Source organism: Equus przewalskii, unplaced genomic scaffold (assembly GCF_037783145.1).
Source record: "Equus przewalskii isolate Varuska unplaced genomic scaffold, EquPr2 contig_R1842, whole genome shotgun sequence".
Classification (NCBI taxonomy): Eukaryota; Metazoa; Chordata; class Mammalia; order Perissodactyla; family Equidae; genus Equus; species Equus przewalskii.
This window is the reverse complement of record NW_027228442.1, coordinates 284,064-294,806: the sequence shown is the minus strand read 5'-3', so window position 1 is coordinate 294,806 and position 10,743 is coordinate 284,064. Positions and strand designations below refer to the sequence as shown.

Below are 10,743 nucleotides of genomic sequence, written 5' to 3'. Positions count from 1 at the left end.
AGAAATAAAAGGGATCCACATTGGAAAAGAAGAAGGGAAACTATCACTCTTTGAAGACGACATGATTTTATATCTAGAAAACCCTAAAGTTTCCACTAAAAAGCTTTTAGAAATAATAAAGGAATATAGTCAAGTCGCGGGATACAAAATCAGTGCACAAAAATTAGTTGCAATTCTATACACTAACAACAAAGTAGCACAAGGAGAAATTAAGAATACAATCCCATTTACAATTGCAACAAAAAGAATAAAATACCTAAGAATTAACTTAACCACAGAGGTGAAAGATCTGTGCACTGAAAACTATAAAATATTGTTGAAATAAATTGAAGAAGACACAAAGAAATGGAAAGATATTCTGTGCTCTTGGGTTGGAAGGATTAACATCGTTAAAATGCCCACACTTCCTAAAGCAATCTATAGATTCAACGCAATCCCTCTCAAAGTTCCAACAACATTTTTCACAGAAATAGAACAAAGAATCCTAAAATTTATATGGAACAACAAAAGACCCCAAAAGCCAAAGGATTCCTGATAAAAAAGAACAAAGCTCGAGGTATCACACTCCCTGATTTCAAAATCTACTACCAAGCCATAGTAACTACAAATGCATAGTACTGGCACCAAAACAGACACACAGATCAATGGAACAGAATTGAGAGCCCAGAAGTAAACCTACACATTTATGGACAGCTAACATTCAACAAGGGAGCCAAAAGCATACGCTGGAGAAAGGAGAGTCTCTTTAATAAATGTGTTTGCAAAACTGGACAGCCACATGCAAAAGAATGAAAGTAGACCATTCCCTTACACCATGCACAAAAATCAATTCAAAATGGATTAAAGACTTGAATGTAAGACACTAAACCATGAAACTTCTACAAGAAAACACAGGCAGTACGCTCTTTGACTTCGGTCTTATCAGTATATTTTCAAGTCCCATGTCTGACCCTCAAGGGAAACAAAAGAAAAAATTAACAAATGGGACTACATCAAACTAAAAAGCTTTTGCACAGTAAAGGAAACCATCAACAAAATGGAAAGACAACCTAAGCATTGGGAGAAGTTATTGCAAACCATATATCAGATAAGGGGTTAATATCCAAAATATACGAAGAACTAATACAGCTCAACAACAAAAAAACCAACAATCCAATTAGAAAATGGGCAAAAGATCTGAACAGAGATTTCTCCAAAGAAGATATATGGATGACGAACAGGCCTATGAAAAGAAGCTCAACATCATTAGCTATCAGGGAAATGCAAATCAAATCTACAATGAGGTATCACCTCACTCCGGTCAGAATGGCTATAATTAACAAGACAGGAAACAACAAATGTTGGAGAGGATGTGGAGAGAAGGGAACCCTTGTTCACTGCTGGTGGTAGTGCAAACTGGTGCAAACACTATGGAAAGCAGTATGGAGTATCCTCAGAAAATGAAGTATACATCTACCATATGATCCAGCTATCCCACTGCTGGGTATTATCCAAAGAACTTGAAAACACAAACAGAAAGACACTTGCACCCCTATGTTCCTTGCAGCATTATACACAATAGGCAAGACTTGGAAGCAACCCAGGTGCCCATCAAGGGATGAATGGATAAAGAAGATGTGGTATTTATAGACGATGGACTACTACTCAGCCATAAGAAATGACGAAATCCAGCCATTTGTGACAACATGGATGGACCTTGAGGGGATTATCCTGAGTGAAATACGTCAGAGGGAGAAAGGCAAATACGATCCCACTCATAAATAGAAGATAAAAACAACGACAAACAAACACATAGCATTGGAGACTGGATTGGGGGTTACCATAGGGGAAGGGGCAAGGTGGGAGGGCAAAAGTGGTGATCAAGCTCACATGTGAGGGGATGGACTATAATCAGTGATCAGGTGGTGAACATGATGTAATCTACACAGAGTTCAAAATATATTATGATGTTCATACGAAAATAAGCAAATGAGAAAAAAATAAGCATTGCACAATAAATAAATAAATAAATAGATAAATAAGTAAATAAAGCTCTGACATCTCCTACACCGATGAATACTAGTGTTAAGAGTGACCAACCTTGTTTGAGTCCTACTTTTAGGAATGCTTTTAATGCCTTCATTCAATATTTCACTGTGTAGTATGATACTCTCCATAGTTTTATTTTTAATGTCATGTAACAATAGGAGGCATTCCTATTTTTTGATGACGTGTGATGAATTTCTATGATGTGTGACGAGTTTGTTAAGTGCTATATCTGCATCAATTGAAATGATCATGTAGAAGGTTAACTTTAATCTGTTAGGGTGGTTATATCTCTTGAATTCTTTTTAATTCTAAATAACACTTGCATTCATAGATTGAACTTCATTTTCTCACTTTGTGTTATATTTTCACATATTTGTATATTATATTTGCTAATATTTTCTTAAGGTTTTGAATTTATAATATTGTACTTTGCAGTCTATGCTCTCTGTAAGTTTACCCTGTCATCCCCTTTGGCCTTTCTCCTGCTTGCTCCTCCCATTTCACTACAGTAGTTTCCTTCTTCTACTCTAGAAGAATCAAACATCTTCCTTTCCACTAGCTGTAACTTCTTTCTGGAATGCTCTTCCCTTAGATATCTGCAGGGCTGACTTCTTCATTTGTATCAATTCCTTTTTCAGATATTGCCTTCTCACTGTGACTTACCCTGAACACTGCTTAAATCTGTATCCTGAGGCACACAGCACACCAGTTTCAAGTCTCCCCACCTGCTTTACTTTACAAGGGATATAGAATTTATCCCTTACTTATATACTAGGTATTTTACTCGTTATATTCGTAGTACAATTTAATCTCCTCATGGAAGTAGATATCTTCACAGAAGCAGACACTTGTTTTATTTATGGATATATCACAAGACCTTGAATAGGTTCTGGCACATAAATGTTTGTTGTGCAAAAATGAAGTCTATACTGAATATTAAAATTTATATCCCATTATTTCATATATAAACTGTTCAAAATGCAACATGTTTTTGTCCTGACAAAATTATTGTTTTTATTTATATATCCAGTATGGAAGGCCAGGAATTACCCGGGACTCCTCCCACTCCCGTTGCCTTCTCTTGCCCCTTTCTGCACACCATATGTGAAGACTTAGTTGGAGGGATTTTGGAGCTGGTCAAGGAAGAAGATATGCCTATGAGAGACAGTAATGCGCAGCAAACTGTATTTAGAAATGCTTGGACAGGGTGCATAAGAGGAAAAGTCTCACGATGTGAAACTGTCAAGAGGCTTAAGGTTCAGGGGCCACCATCCAGAAGGGAGTAGGGCAAGGGAACTCCTTGGAGAGAGGGATTGGAGACTGAACTTGTGTGTCTAGGTGCCATGGTTCAGAAGCACCACAGGAAATCTAAGTCAGAGAGCTCTGAAGGGCAGTGTTGGCTTGGGGCCTTAGACTGCAAGGCCCCTTGTTATCAACAGATAACTGCTGTGAGTGAGCTTTTGCAGGGAATGCAAAGCAAGCTTCCCATTGACTTCTCTCATAGGTTGTATTTCACATTATCCTTTGCTGTGTTTATTTGAGTCCTTGTGTTCATTTTATTATTAAGTATCAAACACCTTTAGACATGATGACATTCATTTACCTTATTTTTTATCCATTTTTTCTCACCACAGGTACCACAGCATATTTTACATTGTTGATATTTTTGCATCAATAATATTTTAAAATCACAGTATTAGTTTTCTAGACAAGAAATATAATCCTTTCAAAGTTCATTGAGTTTTCCAAAATGAACAACAGAATTTAGTCCTTGTTGTATGCCCAAACAGGATCTGAACCATTCTGATAGGACTTCAGGGAATATGAGGGCAAAGAGCACAGTCCATGAAGTGACTTTGCATTTTATTCAGATTCTAACTCCATGAATTACTCTCTAAATGATGTTACAATGATTTCTCAATGTTTCGATTTTTCTTACATACAAATTGGTAAATTATATGCCTTGCAGAAATATTTCAAAGATTATATAAGCACTTCCTTTTACATCATATAAGTTAACACATGACATATATTGGCAGCAATTGTTATGTCAAGTTAGGATACTACTTGTCAGTATAATAAGCAACACAAAATAAAATCCTTATTTCTTTTTCCCCTACCTATTTCCTGTTAAGTCCAGTTTAATAAAAATGCAATCTAAAATGTATTATAAAGTATATCTGAAGAATTTGTTTCTATCTTTCATTTACTTAGGTCACCAGAAAGCTAGAAGCCTGACCTTTACTGCTTAGACTCGATTCACCTGTATTCATGCTGATCCAGAGCAATGGCCCTGGGCCTGGAGGGAAAGCAGATAAAACATGTGATGGGGCTCTTTCCATTAAAAGTTACATACTAAGAACTTACAAGTATGGCATAGTTAAACATTTTTTAAGGCTAGCCATTATGAGTTTTTCCTTTGTTTATTTGTTCTGCTCTCAAACCTTTACTCTGGGGCTTCTTTCTGTCTCCTTGCCAAGCTATAGCATGCGAGTGAGTGAAACTGCCCTTATTAAAGCAAACCCTTGGAGAATAACTCTCAAATGACCAACTTTAATGAAATAGTATAATTCTCACTCTTGTCTCTGGCAAAATTGCTGTGGAAGTCTTGTGTGGACACTAGTAATAGCAGAATTGACGAGGCATCTGTGAGTCAGCTGAAAAGGGAAGGAAGGCAGCAGGACAATTTGGTAAGGTTTACTTTACTGAGAACGTAAAATGCTTGTGCAAAACCCTGTGAACAACTCAATTAAGTTCGTTGAAACTCCAGTAACTTCAGTGGCAAATCTAATCAGTCACAGTTTACTGATGATCCCCAGCTGATCTGTGAAACAGCAGACTTCAATTACAATAACATTGGGCAAAAATAGACTCTAAAAAGAATGCTTATAATGAAGGCAATATTGGTATTGTGCTGATTTAATACCAGGGCCTCTGGAAAGTGGACTAATCTATGAAATGCTTTTAGTTCCTACAGTGAAGCATACATCTTACTATCCACATTTGACAGCACAGGCTATTAAATTACAGAAATGCTGCGACATTAGTCCATGGGGGCACAGATAGCAAAGGTTTGAACTTAGGGTTTCTACCCTGACAGTCCCTGAATTTTAACCTTAAACTAAGCTTCCATGATTCTCTGTGGTATGTCACTGTGAATCCCACAGTATCCTACTCTGTGGGATACCACTGTGTTTCTTAAACACTAAATTCTAAAGTGTATTTCTACAACAGTGAGTATTAGCGGTATGTAGCAAAACATGGACTGATATTTAGAGCTTTATGTTGAGGAACACTATTGAAATTTATAATATAAGTGTCTCACAGAAAAAATATGCTTCATTTTCACTTTTAAAACGCAAAATATAAAATTGAAATAGGATAAGCATTCCGTTTCCTTCTTTAAAAAAATAGTCATTGTGGTATGGTCCTACAACCAAATTTCCTGAGTTTTGATTGTGACTCTCCACATTTAATAAGCATGTGAACTTGAGTAAACTGCCTAACTCTCTCAACCTCATTTTCCTGTGTGTAAAATGTAACCAATCATAGTACTTACCTCATATGGTTTTCAAATGAGATGATCAAATAAGACAACCTGTGTACAGGGCTGGGACCTGCCCAGCATGAGAAATCTGCTCAAGCCATCTTATTATGGAGCACTAAAAAGTGTGTTCCTCAACTTTTTCCTTGGGCTCGTGGCAGAATAGGAGCTGGAAATGTATTTCTTGATTTAGAGTTCAGTGCACACTCTATAATATTACATACTTTTCAAAGCATCATTTCCTCAAATATTCTTTAATTCAGAAGTTGACATTTTCTGATGATATTTCATCAAAGACTGTAGGTATTGTGACATCTGTGGATTATATTTCATTAGTCTTCCACCTTATTTCCATAGACACAAAGAAAACATAGTGTAACACACTGAGCAAATAAAAACAAAAATCAAATAGTATTATTAATGAATGTAGCTTGGCAATCATCTATTTCAAGTCCTCCATCTCAGAGAATTTTATGGATTAAAGGCAGCAGAAAGACAATGTGAAGGTCAAGAGAATAGACCTTGGAATCAAACAGAAAATTTCAGCCACTTTACAGTGGGAGACTTTGGTACATTTCTTAAAGCCTCTTGTAAAACTTGTTAATACATGAGGCACATGGGGCTTCGGTGAGTGTTAAATAAAATAAAGACAGTTGGGAGATATTTTTTAGATTTATCAACCTGTAACAATTGTTAATTAAATACTAGCTATTATTGAGTCTGTCCCAGTGGCATAGTGGTTAAGTGGCTTCATCACTATTAGCAATATTTACTTCCTAAAGAAAAGTAGACAGCCATTATTGATGACAGTACCATTAAAAAATCACAAACATTGGGGCCAGCCCAGCAGCTTAGTGGTTGGGTTTGTGTGCTCTGCTTTGGGGGCCCGGGGTCCTCAGGTTTGGATCCCAGGTGTGGATCCAGCGCTGCTCATCAGGCCATGCTGTGGTGGTGCCCCACATACAAAATAGAGGAAGATTGGCAGAGATGTTAGCTCAGGGCCAATCTTTCTCACCAAAAAAAAGCCAAAAAACCAAACATTACCTTATTTCAGAATGAAATTTGTGACCTTTTATTTTATGTATCTGTTTATATATCTGTTTATGCACTGTTAAAGTACAAGCATAAATACGCATCTAAAAAGCATCCAAACCAGAACCTGTGCTTGTGTACATGTCATGTTCAACAATGTCTCCTTAAAAAATTCAAGTGAATCATTTTAAGCTGGTTGTTGGCAAGAATTTTTTCCTTATGTGAGATCCCTTGGCACTAACTCTTCCAGGAGAATGGATCTCATTTTGTGAGACTAAAAGAGTCATTGGCTCTTTAGGAGTTGCCTGGTTTAAGCCTCATTTACAACTTGCCTGCTTCTAAGATACAGTAATATCTATGGCTCATTTATTTTCTTTGAGGTCAACAGAATGCAACAGCATATATTCATGGACAAATTTGTAAAAGGTTCAAAATAATTACTCTTGTTTTACATGAAACTGACTTGCTTTGCTTCCCCTTAGTTTTGGAATGACTTTGTGATTTGATTCTCTTTTCTTAAGGCTTAAGGTCTTTAGATTTTGAAATCTATACTTCCAGTAATTTTAACCCTAATATTCAAACTAAGGAGTTGTTTTGTACTGTGCCCATAATAAAATACATGAAAAATCTACTTTATTCAGTGTTTTGATTGTGTAAAGAAAACATTTATTGGGGTTGGCCCCGTGGCTGAGGGGTTAGGTTCGTGCGCTCCGCTGCAGGCGGCCCAGTGTTTCGTTGGTTTGAATCCTGGGCGCGGACATGGCACTGCTCATCAAACCACGCTGAGGCAGCGTCCCACATGCCACAACTAGAAGAATCCACAACGAAGAATATATAACTATGTACCGGGGGGGTGTTGGGGAGAAAAAGGAAATAATAAAATCTTAAAAAAAAAAGAAAACATTTATTTATTCATTCATTTAATACATTTATTTGTGTCTTTGATTCTCATCTGAGTGCTATTCCTCTTACTCAAGTTAAAGCAGTGAAGTAAAAAGCATCACCTTTCCTCTGGGAGTCTGGAGCTTACACAGAAACAAACAAACGCTTTCTCTCTCCATATAGTTTGGGTAAATTCTTTGAAGAAATGGAAAAGTCAGAAAATCATGAAATTATTGTTCTATGAAATACCAAAGAGCTGGATAATTGAGTTGATCTTGCATTTTAGAAAAAGGTCTTGACACATTTTCACTAATGAAATAGTTATTGAATTGGTGTTACAAATTTTAAGATAACAGTGGTAGAGTTCCTAAGAAAAGGAAAGAAATGAATCTTTATTTTGCATTTAATCTATGTAAAATGTACTACGTCATTTACTTTTTGTGGGTCAGGTATGTTTATTTCCGCTTTCCACAGAGTAAGAGGCAGGGTTTCCATAAATTTCCAAATGTCAAATCCCCATGAGCACACAAATACACGCACACAGAGTTCTATCTATGGAAGTCACACTCACCCTACAATGGAGTTCCATCTGACATGAGTTCAAGTAGTCCTAAGGTAGACTGCTTATAACTATTCTGCCTGTTTTGTTCATAATATTTTATAAAGAATGGAGTGTGCAGACAGGGCGTTATTACAGATAGAAAGAAACATTTCTTTATAATAATAATAATCACTGGTTATTAACAATCACTGATAGAAGAAAGGTGCTGCAAACATGATTATAAGAACTCTAATTTGTATTAATGCAGGCTTTGTTGTATTTTTTCTTTTAAATTATAATCAATTTTATCAATTTAAAATGTGTCAACTAGATGTTATGGTAGGATGAATTGTGTCCCCAGAATCTGTGAATATATTGCCTTACATGGTAAAAGGGAATTTGAAGATGTGATTGTTACGAATTTTGAAATGAGGCGATTATCTTGGTTAACTGGATGATTCCAGTGTAAGCACAAGGGTCAGGTAGAGAAGATGTTAGATGGGAAGCAGAGAGATTAGAGAAGAGAGAAGATGCTATAATGATGGCTATGAAGACAGAGGAAGGGACCACAGAACAAGGAATTCAAGTGGTGTTTAGATGCTGCAAAAGGCACATTTTAAGCCAAGGTAACTTATTCTGCACTCTGTTCTCTGAAACTGTAAAATAACAAGCTTATGTTGCTTAAAGACAACTAAAAATGAGATTGTTCCTTACTATAGTAGTAAGAAATAAATACAAATAATGTATTAAAAGAGTCTGAGGGATTGATTTTATGTACACATTCAACTCCATTTGGCAATATCCCCCAGCTCAGCCCAGAAAAACTATTCTTGTAAGGCAAAAATAACTCAATAACAATGTCTCAAGTGTCCTTATGTTTGCTGTGGTCTGATTTGGAGGTTTCTTCCAACTGAAAAAAAAAAAAAGGCGGCGGAGATGTGAAAAGACTCAAAATACATTAGAGATTCCATTCAGATATGTTATCAATGAGATTAGAGTTGAAGAATATGGTGGTGTATTCACAAATGTAGAATATTTGTATGTGCATGCTTATTAATTTTCAGTTTCTTTCTCTTGCAGGGGAAACTTTTCCATCTTAATGGCATATAGAACACTATTGGAGAAGACATTATACACATAATCAGAAACAGAACGTCTTTAATGCCACATAAGATTTCAAACAATTTAATTTAATGCTGTGAGCATTAAATAGCACTTGGTTTTCAAACTTTCTTCTCCTCATCCTTCTCCTTGTCCTCCTTCTCTTTCTGCTTCTTTTCTTTTTCTCTGTCTCTGTCTCTGTGTTTCTCTGTCTCTTTCTCTCTCTGGTTGCACTTAAACAATGGAGAATTTTACACATGTCTCAGAGTTTGTTTTACTTGGATTCAGAGGGACTCCAGGAATGCAGATTCTGTTATTTTTGACCTTTTTGATCCTCTATGTTATCACTGTGGTGGGGAACTTTGGCATGATTGTAATTATCAGAGCAGATGCACACCTCCACACCCCAATGTATGCCTTCCTGCAAAGCCTTTCCTTGTTGGACATCTGCTATTCTTCCACAATTGCACCCAGGGCTCTGGTGAACTTCTTGAGAGAGAACCACACAGTTTCTTTTGCTGGATGTGCTGCTCAGTTCTTCTTCCTGTCTCTTTTTGGTACCACGGAGGCATTCCTCCTGGCTGCCATGGCATATGACCGCTTCATTGCTATCTGTAACCCGCTTATGTACTCTGTGAACATGTCTCACCAGGTCTGTGTACTGTTAGTGTCAGGGTCCTACCTGTGTGGTGTAGTGAATGCCATCACTCAAACAACCATGACTTTCAGGTTGCCCTTCTATGGGTCCAATGAAATCAATGACTTTTTCTGTGATGTCCCCCCACTCCTGTCCCTGTCATGTTCAGACACCTTTATAAACCGACTGGTCCTTCTTGGTTTGTGTGGGTCTATTATTGTCAGCACATTCTTAATTATTTTGGTCTCATACATCTACATCATCTCAACCATCCTGAGGATCCATACAGTGCAGGGACGCCACAAAGCTTTCTCCACATGTGCCTCCCATCTAACTGGGGTGTGCTTGTTTTTTGGTACTGTTTTCTTCATGTATGCACAGCCCAGCGCCATCTTTTCCATGGAGCAAAGTAAAGTAGTGTCCATCTTTTACACTATTGTCATCCCTATGTTGAATCCCCTGATATACAGCCTGAGAAACAAAGATGTAAAGCAAGCTGTGAAGAGAAGCAAACAGAAGCTCTCTTTGTGATTATCCTGGCCCTGCATCTCATAAACCACCCTGGACTTCCCTCTGAACCACTGATACTCATATGGATTATGTTTTAGGAGGACGGCATTCCTGGGCTTCTTGATTGCCCAGGAATTGCCTACGGCATTGTTGATGTTTGTGGTTGAGAAGATAGAGGGTATTTTAGTTATCTTTATGGGTCTAACAACGAATAAAATCAAGGTTTATGAATAACATCATGAATAAAATCCTGTAGATTGGAAGAATGGATGATTGAATGGACAGATATTTATGCTTTTCATTAACCCAGATATTATATACCATCTTATTCAAACTCCACCTGAAAATAACTACATAAAAATCAATTCTATACTCATTTAAAAAAATTGATAAAATGCTTATCTTGAATATAGCTCGCCAAATGCAGATATGGACACTTCTTAAAGGAAAACAAAGTGCTTCAATATT

The 10,743-nt window shown here is 36.9% G+C and overlaps 1 protein-coding gene across 1 annotated transcript; it reads left to right on the top strand.

The window, feature by feature from the left end:
- The first annotated feature begins 9,369 nt into the window (after positions 1 to 9,369).
- Positions 9,370 to 10,296, top strand: LOC103544351 (olfactory receptor 9S13-like). Its single transcript, XM_008511192.2, has one exon. The coding sequence runs from the start codon at positions 9,370 to 9,372 to the stop codon at positions 10,294 to 10,296; it is 927 nt and encodes a 308-aa protein (XP_008509414.2).
- Positions 10,297 to 10,743: the final 447 nt, after the last annotated feature.

What these genes read in the sequence shown, in the direction of transcription:
- LOC103544351 (XM_008511192.2), top strand. Translation starts at nt 9,370, where the DNA reads ATGGAGAATTTTACACATGTCTCAGAGTTTGTTTTACTTGGATTCAGA.